This window comes from Phodopus roborovskii, unplaced genomic scaffold (genome assembly GCF_943737965.1).
Source record: "Phodopus roborovskii unplaced genomic scaffold, PHOROB, whole genome shotgun sequence".
NCBI lineage: Eukaryota > Metazoa > Chordata > Mammalia > Rodentia > Cricetidae > Phodopus > Phodopus roborovskii.
In genome coordinates, this window is record NW_026126410.1 from 8,287,900 (window position 1) to 8,313,317 (window position 25,418).

Sequence of the window (25,418 nt, forward strand, 5' to 3'; positions counted from 1 at the left end):
CACCTGGGCAGTCTATGGGACCTCCGACATTGGAACCAGTATTTATCCTTAGTACGCAAATGGACTTTGGGAGCCCATTCACCATGGAGGGCTACTCTTTCAGTCTAAATGTACCAGGGCCTAGGCCCTGCCCCCAAATGTATGTGACAGACTTTGATGATTCTCCATGGAAGGCCTCACCCTCCCTGAGGGGTCAGTAGGGGTTAGTGGGGGGGGGGATGGGAGGATGGGAGAAAGGAGGAACTGGGATTGATATGTAGCATAAGATTGTTTCAAAGTTAAATTTTAAAAAGATTTAAAACAAAAAGACCTAGAATTGTCTGTATTTCCACATAGAATATTCTATTCATTTGATGAATCAACCAAAGTGAAAGAATTCGTTGATATGAAAACCTATGTCTTTTTACATATCAGTTCTCATGAAGAATTTATTAGGAAAATTCCCATATTCTAATATAATTCCTAACAGCATTTTTGAGTGCTTAAGCACCAAGAGTCTAAGCAGTGTGCATTTGTTGTGAAGTTTGAAAGCAGAGTTGTTTGTCAGGGGCTTACACGTTTCTTCTTTCCCTGCTTTCCCTGCTTTCCCTGCTGCAGTTTATCATGCTGACATACCTCTTCATGTTGGCCTGGCTTGGAGTCACAGCTTTCACCTCGCTACCAGTGTACATGTATTTCAACCTATGGACCATCTGCCGAAATGCCACACTAGTGGAGGGCGCAAACCTCTGTCTGGATCTTCGTCAGTTTGGTAGGTAGATAGTGGATCTCAAAGTAAAAATGCTTTGATTAGCTACCTCCAAAACACTGTAAATTGAATTGCTTTAGAATCACCAGAGATAAATGTATCCAATTGTACATATCAGGGCATTGTGTAAATTTAAGTGGGTAGGAATTCAAGAGTGAAGGAAAATTGCTACCATTATACATACACATTCACATTTGAATATGCTGTCAAAATGTACAGAGAAAAACTGGTTTCTTTTTCCTAATTTCAGCCCTCTTTTTCAAGCTTCATCTGATATCTGTGTTCTAATTCCATTATTCCATAGTTAACTCTATAAATTATGATAGATATCTAGAATAAGGATAATCAAGGAAGACATATTTCATGGTCCTGTAAGGTAAGAAAACTTAGCATGAAGTTACAGTATATTAGAAAAGGGGGGGGGAAAGAATAGGAGGGAAAGAATTCTTGTCTTGTTTTGTTTGAACCCTAGGGCCTTATGCATGTAAGTTCAAAAGCAGCCCCTCCACTGTCCTTGCAGATGAAGATCTGAGGCTCCATGTATTTTGATGTAAATTTGGGAGCAGGAAGATGCGCTCTGTGTGTGAAGTTCTTGGCTAGAGGGCATATGTACTATTGCTTCTACTGAGATTGTAGTGTAGGAAGCAAAAAGACTTCTGAACACACATAAAGGATCTGCACATTCCTTCTGTGGTACATGCAATTTGGTGCACAAGCATGAATACATACATGCACATGCACACATACGCACACATACACACACATAAGCACACATACACACAAATAATACTCATGCACAATAATAAACACATTTTAAAGATTTAAATCCCATACTTATTAACTACTAATGTGGAGAGAGAGAATGTGTGTTCCTATATGTCCTATATGCATATATGTGCATGCGTGGGAGGCCAGAAGACACACTGAGGAGTCAGTTCTTATATACTGTCCAGTTTTTTGTTTGTCTTTATGGTGTTGTTTTGTATATAGGTTTACTCACTATTGGGAATCTTAAAAAGAAGATCAGGCTATCTGGCCAGTGTTCCCAAGGGCTGCCTGTCTTCACATTTTCAGTGTCACGAAACCCAGATTTTTCTAATATGAACCCTTGAGATCAAAATTATATCGTTATATTTGTAAGCACAATATTACTGGGCTATTTCCCTACTTGCTTGCTGTAGTACTCCAGACCTAATTTCATAGATTCTGTGCTAAATATGTGTATTACAGTCTAGAAATATGTGTATTTGAAAATGATTCTGGATAGTTGGTCTATGAATCAATAATAGGCAAGTGTCAACATGAGTGAAATAGCAGCTTCTAACTTTTAATTCCTGTTTGCTAATAGCACTGTGTTTGATATCATCATAAAAAGGTCCTCTCTGTTGAGCATTATGTCTTTATAAACTTCCAAAAGCCTTGAACATGCTGAACAAACTTGACCCTGACTTAGTAGAGTCTGGGGCATAACACTAAAATAGTCGTGATGCTTCCACCATCATGTTAATGAACCAAAGCAATGAACTAGCTACAATCAAATCAAATCAGTACAGTCCTCATGAAAAAAAAATGTTTAAAATTGCTCACTTAAATTTATATCTCATATTCCTAATTCTAGGCACAGTTATAGTGGCCAAATAAAAGCTGAGAAGTAGTTTTTTACATTATAGCTGATGACAAACTTTTATATTTATTTACTTTTCTTATTTTACATATCAATAGCAGTTCCCTTTCCGTCCCTCCTTCCCTCTCTTCCACACTACCGTCCCATCCCCCCCCCACACACACACACCCACAATCCACATGTAGGGTGATACCTTCCTGGAGGTGTCATCTAAATCTGTCAAGTCATTTGGAGTAGGGACTAGGCCTTCTCTTCTGTCTCTGGGTTAAGGGAGTATCCCTCCATGGGGGGATATACTCCCAAAGTCCTTTTGTGCACCAGCAATACATCCTGGTTCTCCTCTCAGAGGTTCCTTAGACTGCTCAGGCCTTCTAACTGAGACCCATGTTCAGGAGGTCTGAGTCTGTCCAATGCTATTAGTCTGGGGGGGGGGCCCATTAGCTCCTCCTTGTTCAGGTCAGCTGTCTCTGTGGGTTTATGTAGCCTAGTCTTGTCCTCCCTCTGCATTTGGTTCCCAGTTTGGCTCAGTGTTTAGCTGTGGGTGTCTGCTTCTGTTTCCATCAGCTACTAGATGAGGACTCTGATGGTGGATACATCAATCTTATTATCAGGAAAGGGCATTTATGGTAGCCTTTCCACTGTTGCTCAAATTGTTAATTGGGGTCAGTCATGTAGGTCTCTGAACATTTCTCTAGAGTCAGTTTTCTCTTGAAACCTATAATGGCCCCCTCTATTATAGTCTCTCTCTCTCTCTCTCTCTCTCTCTCTCTCTCTCTCTCTCTCTCTCTCTCTCACTCACTCACTCTCTTTCTCTCTCTCTCTCTTTCATCTATTCCTCCCCTGACTCAATCTTCCTAGTCCCACATACTTTCCTCTCCTTCCCTTCTCTGACAATTTAACATGAATGTTGCTGAGGTTTGAACAGCCTAAAGACTTTCTCTTGAGGCTCCTTTAAAACATGTTTAATACTCAGGAGATCTTGTACCTTTCCCCCTCTCCAGGGGACCATGTATGTCTCTATTAGGATCCTCCTTTTTTCCAAGCTTTTCTGGCCCTGTGAATTGTAGGCTGGTAATCCTTTGTTCTATGTCTAGAATCCATGTATGAGTGAGTACATACTGTGTTTGTCTTTTTGTGACTGAGTTACCTCACTCAGGATGGTTTCTTCTAGTTCCATCAATTTCCTTATGAATTTCAGGATTCCATTGTGTTTTTCCACTGAGTAGTACTCCATTGTATAAATGTACCACATTTTTTCCATCCACTCTTCAGTTGAGAGTCATCTAGGTTGCTTTCAGGTTCTGGCTATTTCAAATAATGTTGCTATGAACATAGTTTAACAGATGTCCTTGTTGTATGAATATGCATCTTTTGGGTATATGCCTAAAAGAGGAATTACTGGATCTTGAAGTAGACTGATTCCAATTTTCCTGAGGAACCACCATACTGATTTCCAAAGTGGCTGTACGAGTTTGCACTCCAACCAGCAGTGGAGGAGTGTTCCCCTTTCTCCACATCCTCTCTAGCATAAACTGTCTTTGGTGTTTTTTTTTTTTTTTTTTTTTTTTTAATTTTAGCTATTCTGGTAGGAGTAAGATGGTATCTCAGAGTTGTTTTGATTTGCACTTCCCTAATGGCTAAAGATTTTGAGCACTTTCTTAAGTGTCTTTCATCCTCTAGGGGAGAGGGAGTTAGGAGAAAGAGAAGGGGAGAAGAGGAGGGGAGAGGTAGGTATGAGGAAACAGGAAGACTAAGACAGGGAAATAATAGAGGAGAACAAGAAAACAGACACCATAATATAGGGAGTCATTATAGATTTAAGGAGAAATTTGGCACTAGGGAAATGTCCAGAGATTTATAAGAACTACCTCAACTAACAATCTAAGCAGTAGTGGAGAGGCTACCTTTAATGCCCTTCTACAGTAATGAGATTGATGACTACCTTATATGCCATCCTAGAGCCTTCATCTAGTAGCTGATGGAAACAGAAGCAGACATCCACAGCTAAACATAAGCTGAACTTGTATCCAGTTACAGAGATGGATGAGTGATAAGCAAAGGGGTCAAAACCAGGCTGGAGATGCCCACAGAATCAGCTGGCCTGAACAAAGGGGAGCTCATGCACCTCAGTCTGATAGCTGGGAAACCAGCATAGGGCTGACCCAGCCCCCCTGAATGTGGTGTTAGGAGAACTGGGCAGTCTATGGGGCCTCTAGTAATGGATCAGTATTTATCCCTAGTATTTGAGAGCCCATCCCACATAGAAGGATACTCCCTCAGCATAGACACATGGGGGAGGGCCTGGGCCCTGCTCCAAATGATAAGACAGACTTTGAAGACTCCCCATGGAAGAAGGCCTCACCCTCCCTTGGGAGCAGAAAGGGAAGGAGCTGAGTTTTGGTGGGGGTAGTAGGAGAGGATCAGAGGGTGAGGGAACTGGGATTGACATGTCAAACAACCTTGTTTTAAATTTAAATAAAAAAGGAAAAATATTTAATGCTAACCTATAATTTTCTACACACTGTAGGGATTGTGACAATTGGAGAGGAAAAGAAAATTTGTACTGTCTCTGAGAATTTCTTGAGGATGTGTGAATCTACTGAGGTGAGTATTTTTTATACTCTAATTTTGTCAAAATTATAGCATATTATTTTCTACTTAAAGAATGTATTATAATTAAATATATTTTGATTTTTCCTATCAGAGATTGTTTTTGCTTCTATTTATTTATACAAGATACTAGAGAACAAATATGAAAATTATTTTGTATTATTTACATACAATTATAAATGCTTAAGATGTTTCAGAAATTCATTTTAATAAAGGTTGAAAATTACCAAGATATTTCATAACTTTATGTTGTGTAATCCATATTGTAAAATCCATCATTTCCTATGGCAGTCTCATCTTTATAATGAAATTATAGTAAAATAGTTTCGTTGTAATGATTTAAATGATTTGAAAGAGAAAGAATTTTTGATGCTATTGCTGATGAAATGCAAGAATTGTCAAGTGCTCCATCTTTCTGATGACATACTAAGTCATCTTTATATGATAGTGCCAGTTCCAGTCTCTCTTACCTGTGTAAGTGACTCACCTTGGGTTTTTGTGTGTTCTGTTTTGTTTTGTTCTGTTGGGTGTTTGTTTCATTTTTTGCAGCTGAACATGACCTTCCACTTGTTTATTGTGGCACTTGCTGGAGCTGGAGCAGCAGTTATTGCTATGGTAAGCCCCTCACAGCTCTTTGTGACTCAGCAATTTGAATTACAAAGCTATTTGCTTGAATATGTAATTTGTTTCCCATATAATATCCACATAAGATGTTATGTCAGTATAGGAAGAGGGGGGGGTCTGGAGATAAGAATCAATGCTTAAGAACACTGGTTGCTTCTCCAGAGAGCCTGGGTTCAATTCCTAACACCCACATGGTAGCTCACAGCTGGGGGTCTGACTCCTTAATCTGGGCTCCACAGGCACCAGTCATTCATGTGGCACACATAGGTGTAGACAAAAACACTCATATACATAAAATAAAAATAAATCTGATTTTTAAAGAAGAAGGAAAAGGTTTTTTTTAATATCTGTATTGATTTATTTGGTGGTGGCTATCTGTGGGCCAAAGTGGGTGTACGTATGAAGGTCAGAGGACAGTTTGGGGGAATGATTTATCTTTTCTATTATTTGGGTCAAGGATTTTGAACTTGAGTCATCAGGCTTGGCAGCAATCTCCTTTACTCATTGCGCCATCATACTGGCCCTATAAATATTATTTTGTATAAAAACAGTATAGAAGATTGTGCTAAAATATTAAACTCTCTTCAAAGGTTAATTCTTTCTGGCCAGTATTATTCTAAGATTTTGAGTTACCATAAATGATTTTCAAAAGTGTTTATGACTTCTCTGCTTAGTTTACATCATTGGAGGCAAAGTTAACATAACTACCACTACTGTTTCTGGAACTAAAAGCTCATTGCTTTAGATATTCTTCCATTTAAAGTACTTAAATGATTTGTATACACAAACACATTCAATATTTATAGGAACAGTTATTCATATCTCATTCTATATTTATCATATAGCTATCATTATTTCCATAAAATAGATGAGAAAATTCAGATGATTTCTAATCTATCAAAATATTGGTGGCATCATCTGTAATTTAAGGCATGGTTGCAAGGATTTGTGTTAAAAATCAGCAGTTTCTCTACTCAATTATTTTGTAGCCATGTTAAGATGAACCACATGCTACAATAGTTCTGAGATAACCTTACAACCATCAGTCAGGGAAGGGTAGCAACAGCATGATATTAAGACAAAAACTCTCCCCAGCTTCAGAACTAAATGGTCCTGGATTTCTTTTCATTATTTTACTCATATATGTTTAATTTAATAAATTAAATAAATATAGTAAAATAATGTTTATTAATTCAGGAATAATATTTTCTTGTCTAACAAAGAAGAAGGTTTTGAATATGTAAAATAATATACTTATTTGCCAATCATTCTAACTAGCACTTGATTTTGTTCCTCTAAATTATTTACTTTTAGAAGTTGACAGAAATTCAGTATATTTATCTCATTAAGGGCTTTGGAAATCTTTGCAATGTGAAACTGCTAAACTAAAACAAATGAATATTTGCCTTTGGGGGTGAAAAGATAAATCTACTTTTCTAAGTGATCTTCAAGGATACAATACACAATCTTTAACTATATTTACCACATCAGAGAACAGATCTGTTTATCATATATGCCTCCTATGCAGTAATTTTTGTGCCCTTTGACTAATATTTCCCCCATATTCTCTTTAAACCCTGGGTCATTCTACTTCCTACCACAAGTTAAATTTTAGATTGAGCATATGAATAAGATCAGGGATGTTTTTAAAAATCTTTGTGGTCCTAGATTGTATCAAAATATAACAGAATCCAAGTGTTAGTGCAGTAATAGAATTTTCATCTTTAACAGACTAATATCATTTCATGCTCAATTATATGATCAAAATATTACAAAACTTGAGCACTGGGAAGTTTTCTTTGATCCACATGCATTGACAGAGCTTAAACTCCTAAACTCTTTTAAAGTAAGAGCCATAGCATAGTATGCAGGAATACCATCCACAGCTCCTTCTCTCAACATACTTATGGCTTATATTAAACAAAATGGAAAATTTCAAAAAAAATAGCATATTCTAAAAAAAAAAGCCAATGCAGATTATATTTTTTCCTACAGTTGGGTGTCACAAAAGTTAGGATCAGGAGCTGTTGATCTAGCTCAGTGGTAGAGTACTTGCGTAGCATGCACAAAACCTTGGGTTGGCCACCAGCATTACAATTAATTAATTAATATTTTGCTAAAACTTAAACACATGATACACTATAATATTTAGTTCAGAATGGTTTTAATATATATGTACTTTTCTGTTTCAGTTGGTCTCATGTCTTGTAACTTTTATTAATTTTTAATTGAAATAGAATTACATCACTTACCCCTTCCCTTCTCTCCCTTCAGCTCCCTTACAGTTACCTTCCTTCAAACATCTCCCATGCCCCCTGTCTTAGCTACTTTTCTATTGAAATGACAAAACACCATGACCAAGGCAACATATAAAAGAAGGCATTTAATTTGGGGGATCACCTTTCCAGAAAGTTAGACTCCATAACTATCATGGCAAAGAGTATGACAGCAGTCATGACATTGGAACAGTAGCTAAGAGATTAACATCTGATCCATAGGCAGAAAGAGACAGAGACAGAAGACAGAGGAGAGAGAGAGAGAGAGAGAGAGAGAGAGAGAGAGAGAGAGAGAGAGAGAGAGCATTAACTAGTAATAGTATGGGCTTTTGAAAGCTCAAAGCTCACTCCTAGTGACATACCTCCTCCAACAAGGTGACACCTCCTAGTTCTTCCCAGAGTTCTACTGTTAGCATACCAGACATTCAAATATTTGAACATATGGGGGGGTCATTCTCATTCATACCATACAGCTATCCCTCCCAAATTGCTAGCCTATTTTTCCTTGATAATATTTGTGATTCAGCAATAAGGTACTTAGCATTTTATTTTCTAAATGTTTAATAAAAACATTTTCTATATTTTTAATCTCAGAAAAGTGCAACTTAGTTATTAACTCTTCCATCAAAATTTACCATGTTGACAACTTTTGTTTTGTACAAGATGATGGAACCTAGAAACTTGTGAATGCTAGTACTTGGCCACTAAATTAGGTGATGGAAGAGTCTAACTAAAGGGCTCAAGCTGACTTTGAACTTTTATCCAGGTTGCCATTAAAACTGTGATCCTCCCTCTGCAGCTCACTGAGTAGCTTTGAGTACAGGCCTATCCCATCAGGCTTAGCTTATGTGCTCCACTTTTTAACATACTACCTTCCTGGTTATTGTGAATCCATACTAATATAGAAGATCCATATGACAAGAAATGCTCTATCTTGTAGTATACCTAATATCATCTAAAGGAATCGAAAGTGAAAATGAAGAAAATTAGTTTAATAATTAAATACACAAATTTGTTTTAGAATTTCTGAGAGCATTCTTCTCAGCACAATGTAAATTCAAAATATGAACTGCATAAGAGAGTAGTTCTGCTATTGTATACAGCATGATTCACAGATACATAAATATGGAGCATGCAGTCTTAAGAGTTGTGTAAGTGATGATAGCATAGGCAGGAAACATTAAAGAGCATTTATAATCAAAGTTGAATTATCTCAGAATTGAAAAGTGGTAAAAGATAGCTGAATGAGGAAATACATTGTAGCCATAGTGTCTTTATCACAAAAATGTTGTTTATTTTTAAAATGTGAGCATTCCTTTATAAATATATAGTATGGTTACTTATTTCATCATAACAATATACTTATAATACACAGACTTCCAGTATAAATGATGTTATCTCCATCAGGTTCACTACCTTATGGTTCTGTCTGCCAACTGGGCCTATGTGAAAGATGCCTGCCGGATGCAGAAATATGAAGACATCAAGTCGAAGGAGGAGCAAGAACTTCATGACATTCACTCCACTCGCTCCAAAGAGCGTCTCAATGCATACACATAAATAAGTCTCTCTGTTGCTTACCATTCAAATGCATTGGTGTTTAATTAAGGGCCATCCAACCATCCAACCTGTGAAAAGCAAAATGCGAGTGCTTCTCATCAAAGATATGTAGGGTGACTAAAGAATCACTTGATTAGAACTCTTTGCTGTTTAGCATTCGGTCTCCTAATTTGTTAAATTGGAATAACCAGATCTCTTCTACAAGCTCCTATTCAGCCTTTTTTTTTTTTTTTAAGTTCTCAAATTGATTCAGTAGTTCTGTAAGATCAAAGATATTAACATTTTCAAATGCAAATATTTGTTTGAATTTTAATCATCTCCCACATATCACACATAACACTTTTTGCATTGTTTCTTATGTTTTGAAAACAAAATAGCTTTTTATACTTTTTAGTTTTGATTTCGGTAACTAGTTTAACTACAGGTAACCTTCAAAGGGACCATTGTACATTATGAACAAGAGACAGAGATAGCATCACAGTGACTCTTCTTGAAATATGGAAATCTAGTCCGGAGATCATTGGCCATATGACTATAGGCCCTGGTTAATGTTTTCATCAATTAAGGTGCAATTTCTAAATTTATAAGGGTAGGTTTAAAAAAAAAGTGCTTCTTATCTTTGTTAACATTGTATTTTTTTTTCTTGATGTACTTAAAAGGTATTTCTCTGATTACTCATGTTTATGTTGTGAGCACGTAGAAACAGTGATGCTAATGCATGGCCAGTTGCCTTTCTAAGATTGTGACACCAGGCTTACATTTTAAAGTTTAGTGTAGAAACAATTATCATGGAATTAACTATTGTGGACTGTTGGAAAATGATCTTCTTGTGATTTATGCAGTGGCTGGATTGGATCTTTTAATATGATAATGTGGAAAATGAATTACCTTTATGAAGGTGGTATATTAAACATAAGCACACTAACCCCTCAAGACTTGTTTCACCCACTTAAAACTTTTAATGGATTGCACCTCTGTAAGCTATTTCTTAAAATGTGTATGATATATTTGAAAAGACTTCCATTAATATAATAGCTTTGCTTGCAGCCTTCCAATCTACGTTGGTTTACCTGTAGTGTTTTCTAAAGGGTGGTCAGAGGCCACTATAGAATGTATTGTTTGGGAGTATAGTGATTTATTTGTGCTTTTATTTCAAGTAAGTCATTTTAACTGAACGTTCATTCATATTCATTTATAAGAAGTACCTATATCAAACAAATTTTAAAGGAAAAACAATCAGTGTTACTGGACCAAATTTGCTGTTTATTTTAACCTTGACTCTCTTTTGATTATGTCTAATGCTACAAGAATGCTGTAAAGTGTCATTTAAAATAATGATGTAGCCTGACAAGAAATTTTGTCAGTGTATAAACCTAGGTAGTATTGTGCACTGATTTGACCATTGTGAAATCCTCCCTCAGTGTAAGTGCATTCCCAATAAAAATTATTGAGTGAAACAATCTTTGTACAACTACTAGTCATGCATCATCAGTAATTTTACAAGTTCTTGTAGTAGGTAGGGGGTATTACTAGTGTTATCTGTGGCATGATTATGCATTCTGTAATATTAATTTGGGGGTCTTTTTGCTTTTTTAACACTTAGATTACCTTACTGGTTCAACAATTTTTTGGATATATGCAGTATTAAAGATATTCAGCAAAAGTATTAATGGACTTCTTTAAATTCTATATTATAGTGTTTCAGTTCTGTGTCTACAGTTTGCGATGATTTTTAAAACTGTCTTTTAAATTTATGTAATGATGTTGACATTTTGGCTTTCATTTCTGGTTTTAGGGTTTGTATTTTCACGGAGTGCTTTGTAGCAGGCATTACAAGTAATCTGTTTTGTACATAAATGTGCCAACAGCTTGATGGTGGCGTTTTTGAAATGTAGAACAAAGTGCTTGCAAAATGTAATAAATACACTTGTGTACTTTGTGTACTTATTATTCGTTTCTGCAATGTTTTTGTTTGTTTGTCTTGTTGATATTCCTCTTGAATGTGCAGTCTTTACAAATGCAGTAGATGCCGTCCTGGCAAGATCCTTACTTCATTTGAGAGGATCTGAAACTTCACCACAATACAAACTCTGTGTGTGAATGTCCACTGGGGAAAGACTGACAAAAAGTCAATGAATAAAGTCTTCAGGGATTATTTTGTGTTAAAAATGCTGTTTGCCCAATTTTTGTTTAGTTTAGTTTTGTTTTGTTTTCTTGCCTGACTTCTATTCCTTGTGCTTTCTCCAGGACTTCACAGACTCAGAGAAAAACAAAAAGAAAGATTAATGTATTTCAAAAACAAAAATTGATTTCTTGGTTTCCTTCCAAGTATCAAGGTGAGAGCAATGAACTGGAAAAAGAAATGTGTTTTCTTGAATTTTTGATGTAAATCTAAATTATTTTTCTTCTTATGGACAAAGTCACATAAAAATGATGACATCAGAGTTACCTATTCATTTTATAAGATTTAGAAAATTATAGTCTGTACTCATGTGTTGCCTCATGTTAGAACATGAAACTTTCATGAACTTCATTGTAGAACATGTGTAACATTTGAAAGTACATCTGTACAAGTAAAAACCAAAAATTAAGATAACAAGAAAGCCATTCCTCCATGAATCCTCTTCTTAAATGATACTTCTTACACTTCCATATTTTCAAGGGTCTATTAATTTTAGTATAGCAATAAAATAAATTGTCTTCAAGTTATCAATGTGAACAAAACTTTCATAAAACAGTCTTCCCAATTTACACCTGGGAAATCTGTTCTGATTCTACAAGGATATTTGAAATTGTTGAGTATGGAACCTTATATACATTCTGTTTACCTATAAAAATACATACCTATGATATTTAATGCATGTTATATACATTGAAAAACAGCATGGATAATAATGAAAAGACAGCTACAGCAATATATTAGTTAAGATAATATAATCTATATCTCTTTTGCCCCTTATCTCTGGCTATGTTCCCCTCTCCCTTCCCTATAATCTGCCATACTGTTGGTAGTATGTATACTATGGATTCACTGGACAAATGGATAGTATGTATATTATATATACACTAAACAAATAGGTAGTATGTACACTATAGATATATTGTACAAATGGGTAGTATGTGCATGTGCACTGTGGATACACTGAACAAATGGATAATATGTGCACTATGAATACACTGGACATATGAGTAATATATACATTGTGGATACAATTGACAAACAGGTAGTATGTGCACTGTGGATACACTGGACAAGTGAATAGTAAATGTACACTCTGGATACAATGGACAAATGGGTAGTATGTATACTGTGGATGCTGGATAAATGGCTCATTCAGAGTCGAATGAGTATGATCCCTGCACTCATAACAGCCATTTAAAAGTCATGAATTTCTGAAAACTTTCAGTTAGTTTTGGCTATAATTGAACATGAGTAATTGACATAAAACGTCATAGAAGGAGGGACTGCTGTAATACATTTTTCAAAATCTGATTACCATGCAGTATATTTTAAGGTTTTTTTTTTTTTTTGGTTGTTGTTGATGATTATGATTTAATTAGAACATTTCCTTTCTTCTCATTCCAAACATTTTGTATACCAATCCGCATTCATTTTCAAATTCATGGCATCTCTTTTTTAAATGAGTGTCCTTTAGTTTTTATTTGAAAAAACCTATAAAGCCTATTTTTAAAGTATATCAATAAAAAGGTAATACTAAGAAAGTTAGGAATTTTAATAATAAAATAATAAAATAAAAGCCACCTTTAAGTTAGACATATGTTTATTAATATTAAAAGTTAGAAAAAGATTTTTTGAAAAAGCAAATCTAACTTTATTTTTATCTTTATAAAAAGATGTAAAGAAGTTTAACAGCATTATTTTAAGCAAATGTGTAGATTAAAATATAACTCATTTTAATGAATTACACTATAATGTCATAAAGAAAGACTTTAACATATGTTAAACACTTAAACAGGTCTGGACATAATGTGTTCAGACAACAGAGCATTTTAACTCACTAGAGAAAAATATGCATGAAATCCTACCAGTTAAAATATAACCAAGATGTTGATCTCAACATAAAAAGAATGCTAGGACTCTTTATTGCTCTGCAAGAATTATCAGTTATTAAAACAAAAAAAAAATACAGTAAAGGAAACAATGTCCTTAATGAATAAATTAAATATCTTGACTGAAGCATCTTGATATGTATTTTCTTAATTTGTATATATACTTTTTTATTTATTTTATATAATCAAGTCCATTTAAATGAAAACAAACATTTATAGACAATATTTGGGAATTTGGGCATCGTTCTTTCCAAACTACTTCCTGCTGGTAAGGGGCACTGTCATGGGGGATTATAAGAAGATGCAGAAATCCTGGATGTAGTCTGTAAGGCTGTTTTGTCCAGCTGTTTTGAATGTAGAATCACCTGGTACTCTGTTTCATGCAGTCTGGCTTGATCAAACTACATTAGTCTGAAAGGAATCCACATCTTTTCATTTTCTGTGGGATGTGTTAGCAAGGTCCTTTTGCGCACCAGGGATACATCCTGGCTCCACTGTCTGAGGTCCCTTAGCCTGCTCAGTCCTTCTGGCTGAGACCCATATTCAGGGGGGCCTGAATCAGTCCCATACTGGCTTCCCAGCTATCAGTCTGGTGGCCCATTAGCTCCTCCTTGTTCAGGTAAGCTGTCTGTATGTGTTTCTGCCGCCCGGTCTTGTCTTCTCCAACTGCATCTGGATTGTAGTTCTACTCAGTGTTTATGTATGGGTGTTTGTTCCTGTTTCCAACAGGCATTAGATGATGGCTCCATGGAGAAGGAGTTGTTGATCTCACTATCGGGGAAAGGCATTTATGGAAGCCTTTCCATGGATGCTGAAATTGTTAGTTGGGAGCAGTCTTGTAGTTCTCTTGATCTTTCTTTGGGTTCAATTTTATCTTCAACCCAATATTGCCTCCCTCTTTTATGTTCTCTCTCTTTCTCTCTCTCTCTCTCTCCCTCTCTCTCTCTCTCTCTCCTTTCTTCTATTCCTAACCAGTCTCAGTCTTCCTGGTTGCACTTGTTTTCCTTTCCTCCCCCTCGTTTTCTCCTACTTCTCTCTCCATTTGCTGCCCCCCCCCACTTCCCCTGTGCTCTGGGGGACTTGTCCCTTCCTGGTTCTGTGAGGGACTTTATATGAATCTCTTAGAATACACTTTGTATCCTAGTTCCTCTGGTGGTGTGAATTATAGGTTGGTGATCCTTTGCTCTAGGTCTAAAATCCATATATGAGTGAGTACATACTATGCTCCTCTTTTTGTGACTGGGTAACCTCATTCAGGATGGTTTCTTCAAGTGCCATCCACTTGCCTGAGAATTTCAAGATACAATTATTTTTTTCTGCAGAATAGTATTCCATTGTGTAGATGTGCCACATCTTCATTAACCATTCTTCAATTGAGGGGCATCTAGGTTGCTTCCAGGTTCTTGCTATCACAAATAGTGCTGCTATGAACATAGTTGAACAGATGTCTTTGTTGCATGGATGTGAATCCTTTGGGTATATGCCTAAGAGAGGGATTGCCGGGTCCTGTGGTAAACTAATTCCCATTTTCCTGAGGAACCGCCATACTGATCTCCAAAATGACTGTATGAGTTTGCACTCCAACCAGCAATGGAGGAGTGTTCCCCTTTCTCCACATCCTCTCCAACATGAGTCATCACTGGTGTTTCTAATTTTAGCCATTCAGGCAGGAGTAAGATGGTATCATAAAGTTGTTTTGATTTGCATTTCCCTGATAGCTAAGGATGTGGAGCATTTTCTTAAGTGTCTTTCAGCCTTTTTGATTTCCTCTATTGAGAATTCTTTCTTCAGTTCTGTAACCAATTTTTTAATAGGGTTATTTGGTGTTTTGTTGACTAGTTTCGTGAGTTCTTTGTATATTTTGGAGATCAGCCCTTTGTGGCATATAGGATTGGTGAAAATCTTTTCCCAGACTGTGGGCTGCCATTTGGTCTTTTAGACTGTGTCCTTTGCCTTACAGAAGCTTCTAAGTTTGAAGAGGTCCCATTTATTAATTGTTGCTCTCAGTGTCTGTGCCCCTGGAGTTATGTTCAAGAAGCGGTCTCCTATACCAATTTGTTCAAGGGTACCTCCTACTTTCTCTTCTAAGAGGTTCAATGTGGCTGGATTGATGTTGAGGTCTTTGATCCATTTGGACTTGAGTTTTGAGCATGGCAACAGACATGGGTCTATCTGCAGTCTTATACACACCCTCATCCAATTGTGCCAGCACCATTTGTTGAAGATGCTGTCCTCACCCCATTGCTCTGAGAAGTCTCCGAAGTAGGGTGGACTGTTGGCTCCACCCTCTGTCCCAGTGCTCAACAAGAGAGGCAGGACAGTGGGCAGGGTAGAGCACAGGGTAGGAGGGGCAAGCTGGAGGTGGGGGTGGGTGGAGGTATATCAGAGCTCCAAGGGTGCTCTCAATGGGGACAGGAGACAGGAGCAGTGGGATCAGGGGCCAACCCAGGGAGTTTGGGGGAGGGGGAGAGAAGTTTTAGGGGAGAAGCCACCCTAATTGGGCCCAGACTCACCTCTAGCCAATGGCTGGCTGAAGAGGACAAAGGCTGAGCTGAAACTTGGGAAGTTTTTGCAGGAAAGTCGGATCTCACTGGACGATATGTATATTTATAACCTGTGAAATCTGTCTTGACAATGTGTGGAAATGTCAGAGAAAATGAAATTAAAAATGAAGGAATTAAAAATCTGAACTATTATCAAAGGAATAAAAAGAACACATATCAAAATATAGGACAGAGTTTTCTGTGTTATTCACTTAAGATGCAGAATATATGAACATTGTTCATTGGGTTCGTTTCTTTTTTCTTTTTTCTTTAATTTAGTTGAGGCATAGTCTGCATATTCCAGACTAGCCTGTTATGATATACTCCTGGCTAACTTAGAATTCAGATAGAATACTGTCTGACTCTGTAGTCCTGGGGTTATAATCATGTGTCACACCACCTGGGATGTTTGGTCTTTCATTTTCTTTTTTATATGCGTTGTTTTCACTCTGTTTTTTATGTCCAGATGATTCTGCTGCTTTTATTAGAAAAAAAATTATAAAAGTGACCTTAAGAAAATTATTTTAACTGATTTTCTTGTTGAAAAATCTGGGAATTCACCCCAATGATCCACTGAAAACACAGATAAAGTATTTTGTACTTGCAATTAAATAAGCATTGATTATTTCCCTTTGGGTCTTCTAAATTTTCTAGTCTCTCACATCTATTTCCTTCTTACAGAAATTTATCTATATACGTGTATATGCATGTGCATTTGTTTTTGCATATATATGGCTTTGGCAAGAAGATATAAGCCTAACTCTTTAATATGTAAAGAAAAATGATTTCCATAACCAACAAATTAGTGTTAAAAAGCACCAGTGTTATTCAAGGACTCAGAGAGAAGCTGGAGCCATCCACTAGAGAATGTTAGCAAAGCCATCATTTCCCCACTGGTGTCTGCTCTTCAGTGACCCACTCCTCAAAGGCAATTCAGGCTTACTTGCTATTGCAATTATAATTTACATTTGCTTTTTTCACAGATACAATGTTGAAAATAACTTCTATATTCATCATCTTCCTTAAAACTTTTATTTTTAATAAGATGTTATCAAGCCTTTGAAATCAAGTACAATAACATTTTGAAGTGAGAACTGAGTGTTCTAGTTATGTGAATGAAGCATAACAAGGCAGTAATTTTCCTGAACAGCCTCTGCTGCTTTAAAATAGTTTTGTTTTCCAAGCCACCTAGAGCTTGAAGTAGATAAACCGGATTCGTTACTTGCATAAGGTGACAATTGGTTTTAAGGTTTTTTTTTTTTTTTTTCTCTTAGATTTGCACTGTTCTTTACCTAACACCTATGAATCACCACATAACTTTCAGACATTCTTGAATAGGATCTCTCTCTATTTATGTAAATATAAGCTTCATGCTTAAAGTAAAAGAAAAGAGGTATTTGCTGAGCCAAGAGAAGGCTTCTAATATTAATATGACCCTGATGCATAGTATGCAGAGGGTACAATTTGGCCCTACTTCCTCCAGCTACTCAAATCTTTAAAACTTATAATCCCCAACCACTGCAAACCATGTATATTTTTGGCATCTCTTTATTTATTTATTTATTTATTTATTTTTCTTATTTTACATATCAACCCCAGGGTGATTTGGCATCTCTTTTTAACTTCATATGTCTTTTGAGTAAGTATACTGTACTGAAACCAAATACCTTGGTCTTTTACTGCACAAGGTCCTGCCCTATCATCTTAATCCTGTTATAGTCACACTGCTGCTGATCTTCAGTCACTTTGAACTGTTGTCTGTCTTTCAATGGACATGGTAATATAATAACCCTTATTTAACTCATCTTCCTTAAACTTCATATACGAACCTAACAAAATATGTCTAGAGAAAAATACATTCCTAACTCAAACATGTAATATTAGCTTTAATCATGCCTTCAGAGCTGCCAATAAACATACTCTATTTCTCCAGAACAAGGATTGGCAAATTTTTTCTATAAATGACCATATATCAGATGTTTCAAATTGTATGTGCTACCATGCCTCTCCTATACCTACTGAATTCTGAGATGTGCAGTAAAGAAAGCAATAGCAGTAATATTAGTCTCTACACATAATAGGAGCCTAGAAATATCATAATTCACTTGTACTAAATTCTCATGTAACATTATATAATGGCTGCATATAACCTATGCATATCCTTTCATAGAATACAGTATAAATTCTGTTGTTTGAATAGTTGCCAGACTGTTATTCAGGGAAGACTGATGGGAAAAAAAAGTGTGCCCATGTTCAATATAGACACAGTGGCTTTTTCCAAATGATTTAAAAGACAAAGTATAACATAAGTTTAAGGTGAGAAATATTAAAGAAAATAATTGATCATGTAAGATATTTTAGGGTTGTTGCAGCTTTGAGACAGGATGGGGATTATCAAGGAGATTTTCTATAGAAGGGAGGTTATTTAATAAAACAGAATAACTCAGATCAGACCCTGTCTGTTGTCACCATCTATCTCTTCTCTACTCCACAGGCAAAACTATCCCCTCACAAAGTAAGTGAAAACATGCTACTTCTTCCATCCATCCTCTGAAGCAGGTGTGCCCAACCTGTGGTCCTTAGGCAACATGTGTCCCAAGATAAATATGACCCAGTATATTTGTAGATGACATTATGTCTCATTGTCAAGTGGTTAGCTGTATACAAGTGTTTATTGCCATATACAATAGTGAAAGACAAAGGTCTCCTCAATCAGCTTCCAAAGCTTTCTAAGTTTCCTCCAGATATACACCCCTTCTTAATATTCTTTTCTGTACATAAGAAATTCTTTCCTGGCACCATGTACTTGCCCTTCTCTCTCCCTAGACTTCATTCCATCAAGATATCTTGCTCAGTATGTCTCTTCAACTGCATTCCCCTTCACACCAGTGAACAAAATACTTCATACCTTCCAGTCTACCCTAGAAGCTTCATCTTTTCATACAGTAATTCCTACCACTTTACATTTACTAATCCAGTTTCATTATACAATTTGCTTCACTTACGGTCCAAAACTAGTAAGTGTGCAAGTGTTCCTAAGTATTCCAGAAGACCATGGCCCTAAGTATCTTCCTTAATGCACTCAACGTTACTGGTTTGTTGCCCAGCTCAGACTCCTCCTTGTGGAGTCTTCACTAATGTACTGCTACAGACACCCAGCAAACCTCTGATCATACTTGACTATGAGTCCTCCATTTATCCTCCTTACTTAGCTATTGCCCAAAGTACATGGAAGATAATTCTGTGGCAGATATCCAGTAGTTACACAGAAGCATCCAATTGCCTAGAACCCTGAAAAAATGCAATTAAGCTATGTGACAAAAACAAAAGAATAAGGAAATTGGTTTCTCAGTTAAGTAGCCAATATAGGTCTCCAGCTTCCTACTAAGCATATTTTCTTGAAAGACACAGTAACTTGTTCAATTAAATATGGAATTTGTATATCATTCCCATTTTCCTATCTCATTGAAGGGCTTCAAACACACATTCACTAAAGCTATTAGAAATTTTTTACTCTTGATAATGTCTCAACATGTGTAGATATAATGTTTCTTTTTAAATATCTCTCAATATTATCTATTACATTCCATCTTCACACTTTCAATCCACTTCGAGAAACACCAATTTTCTCTATCTTGAATTTCTGTAAAAGGGTCCTATCCTGTAAAAGCCTTTCTCTCTGCACCTGTGTGACTATCCTGGGTCTGTTAGGGGGATGGCTAAGTCTCCATTGGCTTTCCTTTGTTTCTGAAGGAATAAAAACTTTAATAACTTTGCTCATGAAGAATTGCTTGACTGTGCCCCTAAGGAAGCTTCACTGTTCTTATCCACTATTTGAACCACAGACACGCAGAGATTTTTCATTCTTCAAATCCATCATTGTTTTGCTCCCAAGCTGAGTTTAAACTATATCTTGTCTTCCTGGAAATTTCCTCTCCTTTTCCTCATTTGTATGCAGCCTTCTCCATTCTTGAAATCTTTCTTAATTAGTGTTGTTACACGTATATACAAATGTATATGTGTGCTTTGTGCGACGTTTTATTAACAGTTCAAGTTGGTGAAAGTTTTGGGATGATTTAAAATTTGAGATTATAACACTGTAAACAAACTTCCATAATTTTCATGAATATAATTAAGTGATTAATTGCAAAATGGTATTGTACCTCCTTCATTTGAGAAAAATGAAATCTTGGAATGGCCACTATCTTATTCTGAACTCTACTCCAAATACCTTCTACTATGTTTGACATAGATTTTTTTTTTCTTATATATTTGTAGAAGAAAACAAATTCTCAAGCTAGGAAATAGATCACTCAAGGAAGCCAATTTGTTTTTCATAACTGCAAAGGTATTTGGATGAATCAGTAGGTTGGTAAATCTTTATTTTGGCAAATGGTTATGTTAGGAGTGACTATCAAAAGCTTTAGGTAAATATATTCTAGTAGCTATTTTGCATTTAAATATGGTAATAGTGTACTTTCCAAATAGGAAGTGGTATCTGCCAAAATTCTATTTCATTTTGTTATTTTCCTTTAATGGATCATTTCTAAATTTCTAGGATTGATGATAGCATTTGATTATCATAATTTTAATGAAAATTTTGGTGAACAGGGTCTGATATAGTTCAATTGTTATTGCCTTTATAAAGCCCATGAAGTACTGTAAAATGGTAATATAAATACACCATAAGTTCTAGTTAGTAAAAGATGAGAATTTTAGATCATTTATTTTAGTTAACACATGTCTTGAAAGTCTGTATCAGGATGTCAAAGAGATGGTTTCATGGTTAAGGTTCAACTTCCAGTACTGACAATGACATCTATTACTCAAGTCTCAGAGATCTAGCACCCTCTTCTGGCCTCAATGGCACTGTGTGTATGTGGTATAAAGAAACACATGTAAGCAAAACACAAAATAAAAAATAAAAAAGGATGAACAAATGTATGTTATTTATCCACATTTTTTTAGTATTTCATATTTATCCACTGCCATTTGAGTAGTTGCTTTGTACCAAGTATTTTATACCCCTATGGACAACTAACTAACGTTCTTGCCCTTTCATAGATGAGACATTAGATAAGGCAAGCAGTGAGGATTGCTGTGACCACTACAATACAATAGACATAATAAAAATTGGTCAGAAATTGGATACACTACTTAGATGGAGTCATAGTTTCCAATAAAAGAAAAGAAAAGGAGTCAAACCTTACTTCACATTCATTGGCTTGAGGGATGCAACTCCAGTTATAGCAGCCAATATCCAAATAACTAAAGTTGTTAACTCTTCAGAACTTGTCTTGAGAGCATAAAAGACAAAGTGCACTACATCAAATAAGGCACCCTTCTCGTTGAACCAAGTGTATTTTCATACATTACTTCTCTTTGATCTCTGTTGTCTCTTCTTCTGCCTGCCCACATTGCTAGGTGGATCTTTGAACCTCTATTGAGATCTAATGAATGACTAATGCATGGGCCCTTTTCCTGTTCAGGGAAAATTTGCTGAATTTCAATTGTCTGAAGTTGTTAACAACTGTAATGATAATGCACAGACCTAAAATAAAGCTATTGCCAATGCAGCATTGACATAAATTTTTCTCCAATAAGTCCTTTAGTTTACCAGTCTCCCTGTAGCACTCCTATTGGCAACAAAAAAAAGTGGTAGGAAGAACTAGAAAAAGCAAGTGTGATTTTTTTCCTGTGAGAGAGGAAAAGAGATTTCTAATTGAGTGATAACAAACTAACACAAACTCAGACACACCATCAAATTGACTGTGCTTTGATCAGTGAACACAAACAGACTAATTCAACAAAAACTAAGTATTTAAAAAAAAATTAAGTCAATGAAAATATGCCAAGAAGCACCTTTATTGATGTCTATGCCTTTATGATCATGGAATACAATAGATCTCTGGGATTTTTTTTTTCTCAGCAGTCTTTGATACATGCCATGTTCACCAGAAACAATTGAAAATTTTCATTAAGAATGAGTGTATTTTTTTTAAATTCTGCATTTTTGCCATTGTTTCTAACTTAGGGTATAGATATTTTACTGTTTTTTATTGGAGGAATGATCCTTTTATGACATTCAACTCTCTGTTATAGTGCATTTGAACTTTTTGCTCTTTCTAGAATTTCAGTGTCTTTCTTTTTCCTCTTCTTCCTCAGGTAACATCTCGACATTTTGCTTTTGTTCCTTAAGTTCTGTTCCAATACTTTCCTTTTCCATCTTTGGTGATCTCTTAACTTTATGTTTTTTTCTCCTAGGTAATGCTGCGATGTATCTCCTTCTTTTCTCATATCTTTTATTCTCTAAATACAAAAAGAAAAGTAACAAGAAGGAACTTAAAATAAAAACCAAAATCCAAACAAGAAATACAATGTAAAACACATTCAGTGATCTTCTCTGGGGAGGTGGGCCACTGTCAATACTACCTCCATAACCCATTTTTAGGCAGTTGGGTGGGGCCCAATATTCATTGCAGTGGCAGTGATGTTTATTGTTACAGATCCCTCTCTTATTGCAGAACATGGGCATGCAAGATTCTTCCCATGGTGGCATGAAGACACATTTCCTTTCTAAGCACAAAAAGTCTGGGCCACATTCTGTACCATCCTTCACTTCACCGATATCAGGCACACTCATCCCAAAATGGTAGTCAGTACTCCAGCAGCTGTGTCCATCAACGTGAGTTGAATGCACAGTAGAATGATTGTGCAGATGAGGAACTACTGTCACATTCTCACACTGGACTCTCCCACACAGAGCATCTTTATGATGACATCTTACATACTTAGTATCTTGCATACCACAATGACCAAAACGATCACCTCTGGTGTTCATTGCTAGGTAGCAGTTCTTATTTGCATTCTTGGCTCCTTCACCAAAAAGTTTTCTGCACTGCTCATTACGGTCATTACATCTCTTTTGAAAACAAATATTCCTGCCCAGACAGTGAATCCCTTCCTCCACATACACATCTTCCGGGCACGCCCCAGAGGTACCATTGCACCACTCTGGCAGATCACATGGATTGTCCTGTTCCCTACACACTGTGCCTGATGGCATGAACTGACAGTTTTGGCAACACAGCCCAGAAGCACACACTGCCCCTGATACCAGAGTGCAGTTTTCTGAACAACATGTATCTTGAGCACACTGTTTTAAGGAACCACAGTCACATTCCTCCTCACTTTCAATAATACCATTCCCACAGCGTTTCTTTGTAGTGATATCCTTTAAATTTTGGAGATTGTGCAAACAATTCTTTCTAGAAATAGTTTCTAGAAATTGTGCATAACTACAGTTGCTGAATGTATCTGAGGGTAGTAGCTTTTTGTTCATTACACATATGTTTCTCCCACATGTACAATAGTTACCTTCATCATTCATCATCCCCAATGCATGACCAATCCCATGTGTCACATATGTCCTAAATGAAGCCAATCCATCATCCATAATGCACTCTAAACCACAATTCAAATTAATATTACATACTTTTGAAAAATATGCCATAGTAAGATCATTGACACAAAAATCCTGTTTCACAATAATATGTGCAGAATCATGAGCCACGCGTTTATTGAAGCTGAATCTCTTCCATTTGCAAAACTGTTCCATCATATGACGTGTGGTTGTTACTATATATGGGTTTCCCGAACTCCAAATTTCAACTGTAATCAGAACCACGTCAAGATTAATTGAGTTATAAATATCATCTACTAAATTGACACCCATTAATACATCCATCTCCACAATCGATACATTACTATTCCTAAAAGCGAATCTCCCATGATCTACCACAATTGCTAGTTCAAGGAACCATCGATGAAGCCACCATCCTGTGTAAGGTCTTTGCATCAAAGTGGAATCAGCATTCTTTTGAAACTTCAGTTGCTCTGCTATTTCTTCCTTAGTTAGTCTACAATTTATGGCTGCATGCTGTGTGTCCTCCATCTTATACACCAAATGTTCAAATGTGACAGGGAGCACTTTGGGCTTGATTTCATAGGTGGTTCCATTTGTCTGCAGCATCCCTTGAAAACCTCCTAGACAAGTACTAAGAGTAACCATGGATTTAGGGTCCCCTTCCACATAACCATGGTAGTAGCAATCATTTTGAACAAAAGGCTGATCTTCAAGAAGAGAACCCTGATCATTGTAAGTGAACACAGTGAGAGATCTGGGCACCAAATGCTTCTTGGCCTTCATGTGGACAATGTGTCTCTGGCCCCCGAAGTGCAGGCTATAGGAGATCCAGCCTAGAGCTTCCATACCTCTATAAGTGCCAGTGACTCTCAAAGGTATCACTACTTCAGGGGGGCTGTGGTATTGGGATATACCAGTCTGTGGCCACACAGATAGAAACAGGGTTAATTCCAGCCAGCGTGGCAAGAGAGTGCTCTTCACATGCACCAGGATCTCCAGCACTGTCATTATGAAGTACAAAGTGAGAACGAAGGATGTAGAGACCTTTTCTCTTTTTTAGTGTGTTGTAGGTGGTGGGCGTGTTGAATGGCCAGGCTTCTGGAGGAGTCAATCCATCATGGGGAAAACTGAGGGTAAAAAGAAAAGGGATGGCAGAAAAGGATTTGGGAATGGGCAGACTAGGTGGGGCAGAAAGAACAGAGATTGGGTTAAAATGGTTTAGTGTGTAGCTCATGGAATGACTCATTACAGTGTACTGCTCATAAATATTGGTTAGTCAGAATTGGAGTCCAGTGAGCAAAAGCCCAGCAACTGACCATGAATTGATAATTATAGTGTTCACAGAGAGTCATTCATGATATTGTTCATGTGCTTGTATGTATATGTGCATGTATATTGTCTCCACTACAAATAAATCAAATAATGTCAGTAAAAACATAACTACCTTGTTTTGATAGGGAGTCATGATTTGCACACAATGACTTAGGAAAACTCCATTATTCTCCTTTGTATTTCAAAGGACTAATATTATTCAGGAGAAGTATGTAAAAGTTTTTCATACACATTATTTTATCACATATATTACTTATTTATTTTATATGAAATCATCTTCAGTATTCCTACTTCTGTAAACTCCATCTAATCTTGTGAAACATTAAAGTATGAAAGTATCACTAACAATTCATTCTTATGGTAATGGATATATTCAATGATGCACACACCTAGGAACAAAAAAGTAGTACACTTGCAGACTGGAATAGTACAGGTAAATAGATATGTTATTCAAAGGTTTCTATATCTAGTTCTATTGTTTTTCTTTAAGCCTCTAAGCATATTAAGCAGAATATAACTCTAGCTTAGTAATGGAACACTTGGAGATGGAAGAATATGTAAGAGAAAAAAATATGTGAAGAAATTAAAAGGAAGCCAATGAACC

General features: G+C 36.3%; 2 protein-coding genes across 4 annotated transcripts in view; one reads left to right on the forward strand and one right to left on the reverse strand.

Annotated features, from left to right (window-relative positions):
* The window catches only part of Gpm6a (glycoprotein M6A), a 262,821-nt gene extending 251,431 nt beyond the window's left edge, over nt 1-11,390 (forward strand). For all 3 annotated transcript variants that reach the window (XM_051182436.1, XM_051182434.1, XM_051182435.1), the window contains exons 4-7: nt 598-751; nt 4,900-4,976; nt 5,532-5,597; nt 9,290-11,390. In XM_051182436.1, coding sequence (XP_051038393.1) covers nt 598-751; nt 4,900-4,976; nt 5,532-5,597; nt 9,290-9,442 — 450 coding nt within the window. In that variant the 3' untranslated portion in view covers nt 9,443-11,390. The remainder of the gene's footprint in view (nt 1-597; nt 752-4,899; nt 4,977-5,531; nt 5,598-9,289) is intronic.
* Nucleotides 11,391-22,189: 10,799 nt separating this feature from the next.
* Nucleotides 22,190-24,490, reverse strand: LOC127220721 (disintegrin and metalloproteinase domain-containing protein 25). Its single transcript, XM_051182647.1, has 2 exons — nt 22,666-24,490; nt 22,190-22,365 (listed from the first exon to the last, which is right to left on the reverse strand). The coding sequence occupies exons 1-2, from the start codon at nt 24,488-24,490 to the stop codon at nt 22,190-22,192; spliced, it is 2,001 nt and encodes a 666-aa protein (XP_051038604.1).
* Nucleotides 24,491-25,418: the final 928 nt, after the last annotated feature.

Bases quoted from the DNA above. Each gene is read 5' to 3' on its own strand.
- LOC127220721 (XM_051182647.1), bottom strand. From the start codon at position 24,490: ATGACAGTGCTGGAGATCCTGGTGCATGTGAAGAGCACTCTCTTGCCA. The intron at 22,366-22,665 runs GTACAGAATGTG...TTTTGTATTTAG, and splicing joins TATCGGTGAAGTGAAGGATG to AGAATAAAAGATATGAGAAA.